Source organism: Lepisma saccharinum, chromosome 13 (assembly GCF_977018435.1).
Source record: "Lepisma saccharinum chromosome 13, izLepSacc3.1, whole genome shotgun sequence".
In the NCBI taxonomy this organism is placed as follows: Eukaryota; Metazoa; Arthropoda; class Insecta; order Zygentoma; family Lepismatidae; genus Lepisma; species Lepisma saccharinum.
In genome coordinates, this window is record NC_139241.1 from 56877868 (window position 1) to 56896131 (window position 18264).

At 38.5% G+C, this 18264-nt stretch overlaps 1 protein-coding gene across 2 annotated transcripts in view; it reads right to left on the minus strand.

Moving 5' to 3' along the window:
- The window catches only part of LOC145997311 (uncharacterized), a 37410-nt gene that overhangs the window by 12156 nt on the left and 6990 nt on the right, over positions 1–18264 (minus strand). The window contains exons 3-4 of one of the 2 annotated variants that reach the window (XM_083134212.1): positions 13437–13553; positions 10745–10881 (exon numbers count right to left, since the gene is read on the minus strand). In XM_083134212.1, the coding sequence (XP_082990338.1) occupies position 10881; positions 13437–13553 (118 nt within the window). In that variant the 3' untranslated portion in view covers positions 10745–10880. Of the gene's footprint in view, positions 1–10744; positions 10882–13436; positions 13554–18264 lie in introns of those variants that run through there. The other variant, XM_083134211.1, reaches the window with a different exon arrangement.

Consider the following 18264-nt stretch of genomic DNA (forward strand, 5'->3'; position numbering starts at 1 on the left):
TTTGGAGGTGTTCCACCTGAAAATTTAATAAAATATCTAAATTCAGCTAATCTTTATTACAATAATGCCCGTGTTCAAAATTTCAAAGATGTTAATTGTGGACATTTGTGTTTATCTGTTCTTAGATATATGTCTCAAATAAATAAACCATCAATTGAAAATTTTCAAAAGGCCTTGTGGTATTTAAAACATCATGGGGGTATTCCATCTCACCAGCCAAAATTCAATATTGAAACTCAAATTGCATGATGACATAGTGTATCCCAAAACAATAGCTCTCAGAGCATTTTATGGCATGTACTTGATCCCTAATATTACACACCACAACAACAAAATTGCAGTAGGGGATCAAAAAATTGTCATCACTCCAGGGCAATATAATCTGTCCACTCTAAATGCTCAATTACCCAGAGGTATAGTGTTAAGTCAAAATTCTGTCACTCACAGAGTAGAGATTCTATCTGCTACAGAGACAGTGGATCTGGGTACTATACGAGAGCTTTTAGGCTTTGAGAACAACATAAAACTTGAACCGGCCATCAAACACACTGCTATTAATATACCTAAATTCTTAGCCATAGAGACTCTGAATATTCACTGTAATGTGGCCGAGGGTATGATCACCAAATCAAATGGCATAGGCACTCACAAACAAACTGGCATCATTGCAACATTTAAACCTAATTCTGAATTTATGGAGCCAATCATCTACACTCCATCCCCAACATTATATTTTCCTGTGTGCCATAATAGAATATATAACATTGAATTGATGGTCACTAATGAAAAAGAAGAATTAGTTGATTTTGCTGGAGCCACAACAACTGCAATCATAGAGATTAATATTTAAATAAAAATACATACAAAAAAAATGGAAAATATTGAGAGTTATGAGCTACAATCATTCCCCCCAAACAGGAGGACATTTGCAAATTTAAATCAACCCAACACAGAAATTGAGGTTGATCTTGATGTAGGGGATGGCTTTATACACCCCCACAGAGCAGATCTATACATCAAATTTGATGTTGTAAAGCTCGATGGAACAGATTATCCGGCAAATTCAAGTATAAGATTGGTGGACAATTTTGTGCCGCATCTGTTCTCTGAAATTGAGATCAGAAAGCATGGTGTTGTTATAAACAGAGTGGATTATCCCGGCATTACCTCCACAGCTTTGGCCACACTAAAATTATCCAAAACCGAGGCTTCTTACTACAAAATAGGTGGATTTGAGGCTGGTGATAAAATAATATTTAAAAGCCACACAGTGTTGTTCCCTATGCGCCTGTTGCCAGGATTCTTTTCAGATTACAAAGATATTATGTGGAAGGGTGGTTTAAGAATCACATTTAGAAGAGCTGCAAATGATAATAATGCTTTGATGAGGTACAGCACATTAAACTCTACAGGAGAAGCTCTGCCCAATACCTTACCTGATGAAGGCAAATGCATTATTCAGACTATGGAGCTAAGAATCCCAGTTCTTGAATATGAAGCCAGTTATGCTCTTAAATACAAAGCAGATATAATAAAAAATCCACAGATTCCTTTACAATTTTATACATATCAATGTGTACAGAAGCCCGCAACTGGTACTTATTATGAGTTTGATGCTACAAATTCATTCTCCAGTATACAATATGACATGCCGGATTTTGTGGTGGTATTGTTTCAGACCGGAAGACACAATAATCAGGAAAAAAATTCAAGTAGATTTGATAACTGCAACATCAAGAACATATATCTTAAAAATGGCAGAAATGAGGTATTTCCTAGAGAAAATTATAATTTAGACATGTCCAAGGATGATTTCCTCAAATTATATGAGGCATTTTCATCATACAAAAGGGTCACTACTGGCAATACTGACATGTATTACACACCAGATGAATTCAAAGCACAGAGACCCATGTTTGTAATCAACACTTCAAAAAGAAAACAAGTTGTGGTTAATGACAGGACAAACATTAAAATTATCTGTGAATTCCATGAGGCATTACCTGATGACACCATATGTAGTGTTATTCTCATAAGGGAAAAATCATATGTTTATGATGTAAGAAATGAGAGAGTCACAGAGCAATTCTAGAAGAATTACATTGTTTTAATATTAGATATGCAAGTTGAGCCTGGTGCCCAATTGAACTTAAACCGGAAGTAAATATGTGTGTGTGTGTGGGTGTGTGTGTGTGTGGGTGTGTGTGTGTGTGTGTGTGTGTGTGTGTTTGTGGGTGTGTGTGTGTATGTGGGTGTGTGTGTGTGTGTGTGTGTGTGTGTGTGTGTGGGTGTGTGTGTGTGTGTGTGTATCTTAGTTTAGTTTTAGGTGTGGGCAAAAAAAATATCAAGAGGGGCATATTTTTAACAAATTTATGGACAACAATCTCACAGAAGTGCCTTTTATAAGTGTATGCAAATTAATCTGAGGGGACTCATCATTTGTACACTAGGATTGAAAATTCTTAGAATTAAGAGCATATTACACTTGAAGAATTGGGGAATAAGGGCATCTTGGCATAATTTTAAGTGTGGGCAAATCGGGCTGTTTAATTATATGAGCTCATCATTTGTACACTTGTAAGTGGTCCTGGTTCTATCACCAATACTACTACTGGTTTCCACCCCTTTCTAAATTCGTTTACACCTGTATGTACATCTCGGTAATTTTATTTTTGCTGTTTGTTTCAATTTCGTTAATTGAACTCCCTTTTGTTTCTACTGCTATGATTGCACTGTGAGTCACAAATCAGATGACAAGAAGTTCCCCACTACACGAACGCGACCGACGAAGCCTCCTGCCTCACCTTTCCGCTCTTCTTACAACAGTACCGCTGCTCGTTCTGCAATCCACATGTGCACACGAGAGCGCTCTGCCACAAATAGACTCCTAGTGAGCCAGTTCTGTTTTAAGCATACAGATTAAGCGGTGTAATGGAGTTTAATACAACGGAGTCAAATGAAAACCTTAATTTGTTTTGTTTCTTATCTAGTAGATTTCTGTATGTAGGGTTGATCAAGTTTGCTGCATTTTAGCACAGACCTATTGCTGATCTGCCTAAGTATATTTTCAACTTTCAGTTACTGCCTATATACCTCAAGAAGAATAAGTCTTTGGAATCCACGCGCAGTCAGTGGCGCAACCACATGGGGGGTCATTGCCCCCACCCCCAAACTTGGACGGAAGTCAATTCTAGGGGGAGGAAACATTGAAGTAAAAAAAAAAAGACTAGCAGACTGTATGAGTAGCAGGACGAAAGGGTACTCAAGATGGAATTAGTTTTCACGTATTTCTTGCATTTTTTCTTCCAGACGCTCGAGGGCACATTCAGAGGGGGCACTGAAGGGCAATTGGCCCCCTCGATTTCAAATTTTGTACAAACAAAAATGCATTTCGTAAACTGATCTTTCTCGCTTCGCTTGCAATATCTGCTTTTCTTACATTCATTGAAACCGAAAGGGACCTAAACGCTCTCAAATGTAGGCGGGAATGATGATGCGTGGAACTGGAAAACAAGAAACGAACGTGTGAACACTTGTGCGTGTGTGTGTACCTCATGAACTCCATCCAGAAATTAACTCACAATTTATCATTCCCCAGTTACTGGAAAAATTCATATTATCTCATTTGGTATTTGATTATTGTGTACTTTTGTGTGTTTTGTGTGTGTGTGTGTGTGTTTGTGTTTAGTGAAGTTACATGTAAGAAAGTGCTTAAAAATGTGAAGATGTTAACTGCTAACTCTGTGAGGTATGGCGAGGCTAGTTTTTACAAGGAGACAGCATGTAAGTACTCGTACACTCTCTTCTTTTCATCCCTCCAGCGTGATCTATTTTTAGAACACCAAATAGTATTCAATGTTTTTATGTCGTTTTTAAAAAGAAAAACACCCGACTGCCTTGATAAAAACTGTTACCCATCCTGGTCCCAATCTCAACAAATGGTACCCCTGTCCGTTCCTCTCTGCAAAAATGCCTTCCATGTCAACGACATCACGTGACGCAACCGCAAGAAACGGTTCCCTCCCCCCTGGTCATCGCCTTTCAGGGAAAGACCAACCACCCCTCCTCACCCTCGCACAGGCTAACGTCAGGTCTCTGTCGCGGACAAAATTAGAGGAACTAATAACAATCACACGCGAGTGCCCTCCCGACTTCCTCCTAATCACCGAGAGCTGGTCCTGTGAAGAAGCGCCCACGTCCTCTTTCGCTATCCCTGGTTACACAGCCATCAAAAAAGACAGGACTACGAAGGGTGGAGGTGGTATTATCTTATATCATCGCGAAGACTTAAATGTCAAGGTCCTTTCAACATCCACCAATTATGAAAATAACGATGAAGTTGAAATTATAAACGTAGCGATAAAGATTCGAAACACAACCCTGGGAATAATCGGGATATACAAAGCACCCAATATATCCTACACAAAATTATCACGTTTAGAAACCGCAATCTCTGAAGTTTTCCCGCGTGTTGACAAATTGCTTATTTTAGGAGATACAAACGTAGACTTTCTTTCGCCACACAAACCGGAGACAAAATACTTTCGATCAATTCTTAATTCTGTCGGCCTTACGCAAATCATCAATAAACCGACTAGAATAACGGAAAATAGCGAATCACTCCTGGATGTCGTAATAACAGATGACCCTGCCATTGTACGTTCATCAAATGTAACCGTACCTATCGGAAACTCAGATCACTGCATGGTAAGTGTCACCCTTGCCATTGAAAAACCGAAAAGAGAAAAACATTATGTCACATACCGTAATTTCTCAAATTTCAATAAGGAGAAATTTGATGATGATGCTGCAAAAATTGATTGGGCACAAATTAACAGCTACGACAACATCGAAGATAAGGTACAGTATACATCTACCAATATTATCCACCTTTTTGACAAACATGCACCTCTCCACACTAAACCGGTTAAGCATAAAAGTGTTCCGTGGATATCCGAAAACACGAAATTACTCATGAAACTCCGCGACAGAGCTTTATTAAAATATAAACGCGAAAAGACAAACAACAACTGGGAACATTACAAGGAACTAAGAAACTTTACAACTACGGTGCAACGACAAGAGAAAAAAGCATTCTTTAACCATCACCTACGATCTAATGAAAACAACAAAGACCTGTGGAGCAAACTCAAGGCGTGGGGAGTGTATAGTAAAACTACTAATAATGAAATACCCTCTGATATACGAGACGTAGATAAAATAAACGAACATTTTTCAAACATTTGTCGTGAGGCCGACTGCTCGAAATCAGCCTTAAATAAAACCAGTATTTTTTTTAACTCCAAAATATTTAATGAAAGTGCAAAACAATTTCATCTTAAAGAAATCAGTGAATATGACACAATTAAAGCAGTAAATAATATACGATCCAATGCCTCTGGCAATGATGGAATAACAATAAAAATGCTCAAACTATCACTTCCGTTTATCTTAAGTCACCTGACACATATAATAAATTTCTCCTTTCGGACTGGACAATATCCAATCAGCTGGAAAACAGCGCGCGTGATCCCTCTACCTAAGAAAAAAGTAACATTGTCCTTAAACGATCTTCGTCCTATAAGTCTACTACCCACCCTTTCCAAGATCACCGAAAAAATTGTTTACAATCAAGTCAGAAATCATGTGAACAGCCTCAATCTCCTTCCGAAATGCCAATCGGGCTTCCGCCCTGCTCACAGCACGGCGACGGCGTTGCTAAAAGTCACGGATGATATACTTCGCTCAATGGACAAGGGTATGACAGTTGCTCTGGTTTCACTGGATCTGACAAAGGCTTTTGACAAGGTTCATCACGACCTACTCTTAAGCAAGTTGAAATATTATAATTTTTCACACCCCGCACTCAAATGGTTCAGATCGTACTTGACAAACAGGCAACAGAACGTGTTCCTAAAAACTGCCACGCCCTCTCTCTCGAACACGCTTCCGCTAGAAACTGGCGTTCCGCAAGGATCAATTCTAGCTCCTCTCCTATATACAATCTTCACAGCAGATTTAGAAACCAACATAGAGCATAGTACCGTACACTTTTATGCAGATGACACCCAAATTCAAATCCCATTTCCACCAAAATCACCAGATTATGCAATAGCATTACTTAACAAAGATTTGGCAGCCATAAATACCTGGTGTAATGCAAATGGTCTGAAAATAAATCCTCAAAAGTCTGTTTTCACCGTCATGGGTTCCAAGAATAGCCTCGCAATGATGAACCCGAATAATCCACGCGTCAAAATAGAGACATCCGAAATTCCACATTCAAAAAGTATAAAGAATTTAGGAGTTATGTTAGACGAACACTTGAACTGGGACCTTCACGTTCAAGAGCAAACTAAGAAAGCCTACGCAGCACTAAGATCCCTCTATAAATTTAATGAATACTTAAATACAAATACTAAAATGAAACTTGTGCAAACACTGATTCTCCCTCTTCTAGACTACTGTGATATAGTATACGGTGCAAACTTGTCTGTTCGAAATAAGGTCAAAATTCAAAAAGTTCAAAATTCGTGTTTACGCTTCGTATATAGCATTAAAAAATTCGATCATATTCTTCCAACCCTGAACGAGAACAAAATGCTAAACATGAACAGCCGTCGCAAACTTCATTTCTGTTGCTTTATACAGAATCTTTTGCATAAAAAAATTCCCGAAAATTTATTCGAGAAACTAAAAACCAGAAGGGAAATACACAGCTACAAAACAAGAGGAACAGCGAAACTTGAACTCTTCAAACACTCACTGGAAATTTTCAAATCGTCTTTTACACTTTCAGCGGCAAAAACATGGAATGAACTTCCGCCCTCCATTACCTCCCTCCCCAGTCCTAACAAATTTAAGAATAACCTAAAGAATTTTCTGTTAGATGAACAATATCTCTGTTCAAGCTCCCACGAGTAACACTACACAATACAGTTTAGATTACATACGAGCCTCGCCAATCCAATCCAATGCTTCACAAATCTACAACTATATTGTAATATTTACGTATGCGTTGTTCTATCGTATCTCACAAAACTACCATAATCATGTACATCAATCTCAACATCCGTGCGTGAATGTCCTGCTCAGAAATGTTTAGTATGTGTGTTTTAATGTGTGTGTGTGTGTGTGCGTGAATGTGTTTTTTTCTCTCTTTCTTTTTTACGTGTTGTCTTGATTTGTTTTATTTTTTTTTAATCTCATCTTTGTTCTTTCCTTGTAACCATTTTTTATTGTATTTTCTTCTCTTTTTTATGATTTTGTTTATGTACACTAGGTAAATGTCAAACGGGGTTAGGTGGGAGAACAGCCACAGGCTGAACCTCGCCCTTTAATAAAGAAAATTTGAATTGAATTGAATTGAATCTTCAAGTTTAGACCCGTAAGGGGGCGGCGGGTGTCGGCCCTTGGAGCCGAACAACCTAAATTTAAAAAGAATGTAAAAGAGAATGCCATGGTGTCCCGTGAAATTATTTGCACACGATTAAATCAATATTGTCTTTCAGTTTGCAAAAATTTGCATCTAAACATTTTCTCCCTCGCTTGCCTCGCAATATAGTTCTTTTCTGCAATGTATTGTAAATTACCAGAGAGAGAAGTAAGACAAACTATGTACTTCAGACTGTTGCTGTTAAACAGTTTTGTCTCAAATACATGAACAATTGTTTTGAGGAAAAGAAGCATGCACATTTGAGAGAGACGGATTTATATAATTTTTGCTGTTGGTTTGTTATGATGCGAATGAATTAATTATGTAATGTATTTAAATAATAAATATATACAGTGCATACACAAAAGAATGGTCGGTTTCAAAAGCTTATAAAAAATGTATTTCTCAACTTACACGTGTACAGTCACGGACACTTCTGGGTTGTAGCTATCCCATTCAGAGTCAATGGGATTGTCACAACCCAGAAGTGTCCGTGACTGTACAACATACCATACACCTTCAGCAGCGGCAACTCTCCAAGTTTCTTATGCGTTAATTACAATCCTTTGGGGTGTCAACCCTGGTTCACATGTCACATATCTAAAGGATAGTCAAACTCATCCCAGACTTAGAGTATCATGTCTGTGCAGTGAATGCGTTACCCGATCATGAAGTTCATGGATGGACATGAGCTATGGTGATACATAAACGCTGCTATTAACAACCTTTAACAACAACAATCACATGGTGTAAGATCCGGCGAACCGGGTGGCCAAGGGAGAAGGTTGTTGTCTCCATTTGCAACACGTCCGATCCAGCGCTGTGGAGGAACATCATTGAGAAACACTCGTACGTTCCTGTCAAAATGGGAGAGAGGTGGGGGGAGGGGTGACTCCGTCCAGTTGTGGAGTTTAACCGTCATAATTGGTATTCAGTCAGGGTCATCTTCCCTGCTCTAGTCACTGACTTCGGGGGAACCTAACTTAAACGCCTTACGCACTCTTTCAATGTTGTCATCAGAAACACGAGGTGAGCCTGGACTCTGCTTGCCTTTGCACAAGCATCCAGTTTGCACAAATTGTCGATACCAGCTGGTTACGTTAATCTCGTGTTGTGTATCTTTCTTTGAATGCATGCTGTGCTGTAATCACAGATTTGGACACCTCAAAACGGAACACACAGAATGCCTTCTCCTGCTGCTACGCCACCTTGGAAATTTGCCCGCGGCCTCCCAGTAAGCATGAGAACCGAACTTCTGGTAGCGCATGAGAAACTTTGACAGTTGTGTGTGTGTGTGTGTGTGTGTGTGTGTGTGTGTGTGTGTGTGTGTATGTATTAAAGAAACTTTAAATACGTAACACAATATAGTGTTAACATATTGCACATGTATTTTCTTATTTTACGTTGCTACATATTGCATCTGTGTAAAACATGCTATAATTCTGTCATGCATTTTCTGTCTTTCAAAAATACAGTTTGTGTGCTTCTTTTCCATCATTAGCTAATGTGAAATTGAACGTGATAATAATAATAATAATACCATCATTATTAATAATAATATTATCCTGGTACTCCCCCCCCCCCCCCCGACAAAATTCGTGGTTGTGCCTCTGCATGCAGTCACTTATAACTGAGCTACTGCGGAGGTCTTTCCAGCCTTCTGCCTGCGAAGTGAGGCCATTGTCAAACTTTCTCCTCCATTAGTAAACTTGCTGGTGTGGTGAGCATGCACAGAGATATTGAATTTTCATTTACCGAGAAATGTTTTGTAAGTTTTAGGCTGACGGAGGGCAAGAAACCACTCCTCTTTACCGGTGCAAGTGTGAATACGAGGCGCCATCTTTAAAATATCAAAAATGGCGTTTTGAAGCTCACTTGATTAGTGTTACAGCCTTGAGGTCGTTTTGTAAATAACGGTTGATACCTCGTGTAAATTTGAGCTGTATAGTCTGCCCTACAATTTTTATTGGACTTTTAAGGGTTTCATTTGAGTCTTGTAATATAGCTAATAAGAAGAAACACGAGTGTTTCTTTGTACGGACAAAGAACAACAAATGCAGCACAATTACCTTATGTCCAGTATATTCTTCTGTAACGGCCATTATGTTCGCGATAGTTCCTTCTAGGTGCTCTGAATACGCTCAGGATAGGAGGGACGTAAAAACGGCCTCCTTCGACTGACAATAGGCAGTCTATGAGTACTATAAGTACTGCGAGGTATAGCAGGTGGATAAACTTCATGTTGAACCAATCCTCACTGCTCTGCGTGTTGTGCAGATTTAGATAGCCTCAGAAGGTGACGTCATGTCGGAATGCTGATGAGGTCAGTGCTTATCTGCTGGACGGCCAATTAAAATAAATATATTTTTAATGCTTGTCTCATGGAGCATGTATCATCCGATGGAATTTCCTGTTCTTCTTGGGGGGAGAGAGGGAGAGTGATGTTCGACTTGTCCTCCTGAAATAAAAACGCTCAGGAAACGAAACTCATACGTTTTAGCGACCTTTCGGACCAAAGTGACAAGCCACAAGCAACACAGGCGAAACCGTAAGTTGCACCACGGGCGCCGAAAACGGGAGGGCAGGGGGCCCGGGTCCATCGAGTTCTCGTCTAGGCCCCCTCTCTATAGGGACCCCAATGTATAACTTTCAACTAGTGTTGCCCACGAGACTAGACTTTGGCCTGTGGAAGTCTCGTGGAAATGCTCTCTCGTCTCGAAAATATTCGTTTGTCTCATGACACATGGTCAATCTCGTCTCGTCTCGAATTTTTAAAAGCCTGCCCCGTCTCGTCCCGTGCACAACACTACTTTCAACATATTACATAACTTTTGCACACAGATGGGAAATTACATATGATTCTGCTCTGAAATGGGCAGAATCAATAAAGTGGGACTATCACTCAGTTTGAGTATATTTCTTGTGCTTTTGGGTTTACTATTTCAGTATCTCCTTTTTCAAACCGACAATGAATTAAGGAAAACGCATGGCATATTATGAATGAATATGTGCGAGAATAGAGGAAGAAGCATGGGAATGCTGTAGTTTTCATGCTCTTGAATGAGCCAGTCCATTGCAAAATAGGAACCTTTGTTTCCCTTCGGAAAAGTCAAGCAGAAGTTGAAAATATTCTGTTCTCAATATGCCACTGTTTTATGTAATAAGGATTAGTATATTTTTTACATGAACCTGTAAACACGTGTGAGCTACTTCATACTGCATTGATGTGGCTGAAAGTTGCAGTGTTACATATTTATACCAATGCTGAACCAAAACAGTACAACAGTACCTGTATGTGTGTGGTGGCGGGTTAAGGACCGGGCGAACCAAGCGATTGCCCAGGACACCGCCCTCGACGGCGCCAGACCGGGGCGTCCCGATTAAGTAGGGCCAATCCTTATTTCTGATTGCATAAAAGTGGATATTTGTTTTATAAAGAGTTGGATCTGTGTAGAGAAAAAATAATTGAAGTTACTTCTCAATGACAAATGTATATTGCAAAATCATGTAGCAATTTAAACTAAGAGGCTGCTGTTATTTTTATATCAACCTACAGTATACGCGTTCTTTGACATTAAGGCACTAAAAAAACAAGGCTATTATTTATCGTCGTAAAAACCGTAAATATAGAACACGGTCGTGTCGCTTCGGTCTGTTGGCATGCTAATACACAGTGAATGCCTTTCTACAGACTGGATGGACCTTGTATAATTTGTCGCTTAGGTGCGAAACCCTCGTGTCGCATGTTACTTGACGCTTGTCACATTGGTCTTAACAGGCTTCCCTTATGTCGCTGTGGTAACGACATAACCTTGTAATCAAGGGAGGCCGGGTCCGATACTCGGTGAAGGCACATTGTGGTTCGGATATGACTTTAAGGTGTAGGTCCAGTACGATTAGCCTACCTATGCATAAAGTGAACTGTGTTTAAAGGGGTCAAGAGCTAAATTTAAAGCAAAAATTACTCTAAATTTGACCCGTGTGGAAACTTTCCATAGGGTACTGAGAAAATTTTGGGTGTGTTGTAGGTGAGTGGATATCGTCCCTAAGGGCACCAAATTTAACTTCAGCCCTTTGAGACCCAGAACCGTCAGGTAGCGTCATTGGACCGGTACTTCCCCAATTGTCTTTACGGATGAAAGTCGATTTTTTTAAAAAAAATTCACCAAGGCTGAAACCTGAAATCACTTTTGTCTAATCTGAGAGTACTAAGCATGCAGCTAACTGCAATCTATATGCAGGGGAAAAAATGCACCTAAAATGCAACAATCGATACCTGTGCTTGTAGCTGTTAGTTTCATAGTTGATCGAAACTTCTGCTTCGATAAAGTGTTAAGATGACGCTGAAGATACACATATCGATTTTGGATACACTCAAAACACTGTTATTAAAGGGTCATAGTGTTACCCCAGGAGGTCTACACCACATTTGGGTCAACGTCTAACGCCAGTGTGTTACAATTTTGTCGATTACAACAATTCAGCTGTGTTATTTGAACACCATTGACCACAGTTCACAAGCCTTCACACACAAATATATACTGTAGCTAACAATATAAGGGTTTGTGAAATTCCAATGTATCCAAAAATTATATTTCAATTCAATTAAACGGTATATACAGGGTGTATCATAAGTAATAGCGCAAACTGACACAGTTGAAAGTACACGATAATAGAAGCAAAAAAGTCTCAGTAAACATGGGTTCGCAAACGAGCCGTTTTCGAGATAATCGCGAATGTGTGTTTACAAGCCGCCACTGACTTCATTGTTTGTAAACGTCGTCCTAGTGTGCTAATAATGCATGCTAATGTGTGGTGAGAAGCCGTCACTGATTGCATTTTTGTAAACAAAGAGTGCTTTACTCCTTGCGCGTTCCGAGGTTTGCTCTTTCTTTACAAAACAGAGCATTTCCGAGAGGTGGCGTTGTAATCAAACAGGATGGATACAATCGGTACAGAGAATTAATTGAACATGCTTTTGACCAATTTCGAAATGAACCGAGGGTGTTCGAAAGAATTCGAAACTCAATCAATGCGGAATCGCGTACAGTATTGCATCCAGATGCAAGGACGACACTTTGAACACCTCCTTTAACAGGTACGAGTGTACAGTAATTGAAACATACTAACGTTTGTTAAAGTAAGTAGAATGTTCAATAAAAGCATTGAGGTATCCAATGAATTTCTTACTGTATTATTAGCATTTTACCAACTAGGACGACGTTTGCAAACAATGAAGTCAGTGGCGGATTGTAACCACACATTCGCAATTATCTCGAAAACGACTCGTTTGCGGACCCATGTTTACTGAGACTTTTTTGCTTCTATTAACGTGTACTTTCAACTGTGTCAGTTTGCGCTATTAACTATGATACACCCTGTATACATATTTAAAATATTTAATTTAAGGTGCGAATTTTACATTTGCCATTTCACATAGTCAAACGCGAAATACATCTAAAAAGACAAGTACTAATATACGAAAAATTGCTATTGTACAAGAATTTAAAATTCAAAATTACCTAATTAACTTCAAGATATCTTGCAACAATCTTCCATCTGTCAGATAGATTGTTCTGAAAAGTAACTAAGTAACTAAGTTAAAGGATTGAGAAATTTCTGTTTTATTTTCCATGCATCTTTTTTACCTTCTTCGATAAAAATAAAAGTTTTACTGAAAAATTTGCCTCAGGGCATTTATAAGTATGTGTAAATTCAATGTGATTTGGGTTAATAAAAGTTGCAACTTTTCACGTCTACGGAGAACAATTTACGCAGAATTCCCGGAGCCAATAATTAACGAATAATTCCCGAAATTCAAGGAATTCCCGGTGACTAGCCATCCTGTTTAACAACAGTGTTATTATTATTATTATTATTATTATTATTATTATTATTATTATTATTACAGTGTACTGTAGTAGAATAGTCAAGTCAATAAGATTGACTATAAAATGACGCAAGTCTCAGGATAATCCTAATTGGTGAAACGGATAGTTACCATTGGTGCAGATAAACTCTCCTTAAGCGTCCATTTCGGCGGCGGTACTTCTTTCTGCGCGGGACTCGATCCACTCCCGTTAGCGCCATTTCGTTCCACCGGTCGGTGTGTGATGATCTGCGAGTTAAAAAAAGAAATTTAAGTTAGGAAAAATACTTATCTGGCAATTACAAACAATCGCTAATTATAATAAAATAAATGTATAAAATGTGTTTTATTTATGTATAGTCTATATGTCTTCTCTGGGCTATTATATGATAATCCTTTAACCTTAGCATCCGGAGAAGACACACAGTTGGAAACCGAGTTGACAAATTCAGCTCTTACTTCAAGTTACAAAATTTTCAAGTTTGCAGTTTAAGTGCTGCAAAGTAACTGTCAACTATTTATTCTCATATGATACAAAAGAGATACCTCTGTGAAACTTTTACAGCCCTTCGATGAAGTCACTAGCATTGCGTACGACCGTTGCCAGCGATGTGGATGTCGTAGGATTTCTAGTGGTAGAGCCTGTTCTGTTGATGGTTTGAATAGAGTGGTCTATTGCCTGAATAATATCTGGAACAGTTCGGAAGCTTCATCTTAGGGATCAAATCAAAGTCACAGGGGCTTAAGTCTGGGTAGTATTGGGGATGATAGAGCTTCTGCTAGCCCCATCGAGCTAACAAACCAACCACAGGTTGCGCTACATGCGCCCGAGCATTGTCCTTCAAAATGATGGGAGGATTCAGTAGAAGTGTCCCCTCTTCTTTCGCAACGCAGGTCGCAGGATATGTTCCAAAACTGAACTGCGCATTGACGGTCTGTCCTGGAGGTACGGTGAGAATCACCAGAACTTTTACATTAGTGGGGTTCTGACTACACAACTTTAGACCGCCAAGTCCAACGATACTCTATTCCTGTCCTCACTGCGCTTGCGCCTAGTATTGGAAGGAAGAGTCCATTTACTGGGAGGTAGCTTAGGTATCAAACTAAAGCCTGAATCACACGGAACTGGATTTCCAGTAGGAATGTCCTAGTTGGCGCTGGACTGGCTACCCATTTGCTAGTTTTCGAGTCACACGATACTTGTCGATAGTCTTCTGTTCCCATAAGACATTGCGCAGAGCAGACAATTTCTGTAAAGATGGACGAGCAATTTGAAGAATGTTGTAGGAGAATTACTGCTTTGTGCTTTTATTAAAAATTATAAAGGAAAATATGGACTAGAGATTGGCTCGAAAAAAATATGGTAATCAATGCGTACCGAACAAGCTTTTTAATTAACTCGGGTTTCGCAGGATTCATTCATATATTTTTTAAAAAATCAAACATATAATTTAATACACTTGTAATAATAACGATTTTAATTTTTGGCTAATCATATTTGTCACGTACACGTCTCATCGCTTTGCATAAATACCTAAATATTAATGAACTGAACACGAATGCACTGCATGTCATCTCGGAAACCATGGACAAAAAACTCCCTTTGCAAGCTCACAAATTATCTTCACATGGTCAAACTTTGCTCTGATTGGCTGTACCACAGAATCCAGTCGAGCAAAGTCAGTAGCAATTAGAACATGTCCTATTCCTCCAAACCAGTCAAGCAGTCAGTCAGGCAACCATCACATCCGGGCAGGTAGCCAACTAACTTGATATCCAGTTCCGTGTGATTGGGCCTTTACGTGTGGTATAAGTAAGAAGCACCGGTTCCGTTTCATGGCGTATATACAGCAGTGTTGCCACTATTAAATTTCCAACCCAATTATTATTGCAAAGAAGTAACTCCGTTACAGTTAGTTGGTTACGGTTACATTTCTCAAAAATTAACTGTTATTTGGAAACACTGCTTTCGAGTAACATGTCAAGTGAGTGTGAACTCAGCCTGAGCATATAGGTCGCCAGGAAAGGTCAGGTTGTTGAAGGTATCTGATACAAAGATGGCCTACCTAAAGTTTGCTGTTGTTTCTAATGGCACACAAAGTTAGAAAGCTAAAACTAATCGCAAGATTCAAGAGAGGGGGCATTTTTGGAGGTTTACTGAGAATTGGGAGTCAGTTCCAAATATTAACATAGATGCAGGGAAGATTTTGTTAAAAAGTAACGTTTAGGCCATATTGGGTACATACGTAGGTTTTTTATAGGTAGGGAAGTATATTGATACACTTACATCTTATTTACATATTGACATATGAGATTTGCACAAAAAAAAATAATATTGTTTACAAACCAATAAACAAGGGAGTGGCATGCCACAATTTGTTACCAGAAGGCCATGGATTACGCATCACAGTCTGGGCAAATGAAAGGTCCTTCATTATCCTTAGTGAGTCCCACACACTCTACGTGAACGTAAGAATAACAAACGTCACATTTGGGCATGTCCTTCACGTTATATCACTATGTAGGTCATACTGAGTCTACCTTACATAGTGTTATTTTTAGCTTCGTTATAAACAGGATTTAGATTAAAGTCTAAACAAAGTACATTGTTGTAAAGTACAAATTATGAGCTATCATAATGTTGACTACAGATATAAACACCTATCACTTGCAAGGTGTAGTAAGTACTAACTTACATAAGCAGTATTAGAGCACATAGAACACAATCACGTACAGCCAACAGGTTCAATCACGTCATTCGGACAGATTAAATGATATACTAACGCCATCTGTTGAATTAACTATGTAACTACTTGGAAACAGCAAATAGGCATATTAAGTTCAGGTATCTTATAATTGCTTTAATAATAGTAATAAGGCTACGTTACACTTTAGAAAAATTCAACAAGGAATCCAGGACCTATTTAGAACTCCAGAAACCAGTAGGCTAATTCTGGACGCTTGTGCTACAGGAACCATAGGTATTTATCATATTACCATTTCTTCTGTTACAGGTAAGGCTGCACTGACTAAGGAGGAGCGAATCCAAGTTTTTTTTGCTGGTGGGGACTTTGAACACATTCTTTAACTGTGTTGTATAATAATAAGTTCCTAACATTAACTTGTTTTGATCTCCTATTACGGGACACCTTGTATATTATAATGGCAATTGCTTACAACATTAAATATGTATTTCACACTCTGTAATAATGACCGTGGTGCATCAGTTATACGAGGGTTGGCGCATAAGTCATGGCAACTATTTGTTTGGGTAGAATGCAGGAACGGCACAACAATTGTAAATTATACAAATGGAAGAGAACACTGTATGGAACTTAACAATGTACAAACAATGTAGGACATTGTTGGCCCCCACTATGTACTTGGATCCAACATGGCGGCCAAGACATTTTTCTTTATATTTGCCAAGTAGGTGTTGGCAACACTTGTCTTCGAGTGCGCAGCAAGTATGCCTGTGGGACGTCGTTTCGTGTCTACAGTTTTATCTCTTGTCATCTGTGTGACATGGAATGTGTAATGTATGTAAACATATGTGTGTGTCATTAGACATGTAGTTTACATAAGGTGAGTGTCCTTTGCAATTCACCTACCCAACCACCGAAAGTTTTTGGATACAAATCGGAACGGGGCTCGCTCCCCGACAGACATGTGTACCAGGGGTTGGTAGGGAAGTATCAAAAAATAATTAAAGAAATTATCTTTTCGCATGCATGTATTGGTCACAAGCAAGATGGGTTAATTTAAATCAGGTTGGTTTAAATCGCGATTTATATCAGATGATTTTTTTAAAAAAATCACTGATTTAAATCACTTCAAAGAAATAATTTATGGAATAATGTACACAAGGATTTTGTAGATATGAGAATCACTTTTGATGAAAGTACATTAATCTTGTAATAATTTAATGGTGTTTATATATGTACTGATGGGTGAAGCTCATACGAAATGAAATGTAATGTGTAAACTTTAAACACACTTTCATCCTCTTCATTTAAAATTCAAAAATGTCTATTGGCAAATATAGCAAACATTTTGTGTAGAATAATATACAAAATACTAATCATGTCAAACAGTAAATAGTGTCATTATCATTAAACTGTAAATGAACATTGAAGCTGATATTTTGCAAACTATAATTTAAAAAATTGCCAAAATTCCGTTACAAAGACTATTAAAAATATCCAGAATGTTTTCACTAGAAGAAAAGTTACTAAAAGTATTATTGTTTCATTAACAGGCTCAACAAACCTTTCCATAGTACTATGTTTATATATACAGTATCAGAAACAGAAAAAAAATGTATATTTACGTGTAACTTTGTATTTGCTTTAATCAAACTGTTCAAATATTTTACAGGGCCATTTACCAGAAAAAGCCATTCTATATAAAAAAAAAAAGATACGTACATGTATATGTATGGTGCCAAAAACATACAAGCAATATTAAGCGTGTTTTTTTTAAAAAAAAATCGATTTAAATAAAAAAAAAACAGCATAAAAATGATGATTTTTATCCGTCCTGGTCACAAGGCTACATTGGCAGTACAAAAACAGAAGAGGGGCACACAAAGCGCCCTATGAACCCTCAAAGCAGTGCCCCAGAGCGTTCACAAGAATGTATGAGGCTTCGAATATCTTCTACCTCATCAGGTGTGAGTCGGGACATCTCATGTTTCACGACGATGGAATGTCCTCTTGAGTCCGAAACCGTCTCAGACGCAGTGGTTGCTTTATATTGTAACCGAGCCAGACAATAATCTCACACAGAACATGCAAATTGTTTATGCCAAGAAAATGGTGGAAGTCATACGACATGGATCGGCAACTTTCTAAATTGTTCTGCAGGTAGTAACAAGACATTCGGACCCCACTGTACATAAACAACATGATCATAAAACTTGCTAAATACCAGTGGCGTAGCGTTATAGTACGCCCATACG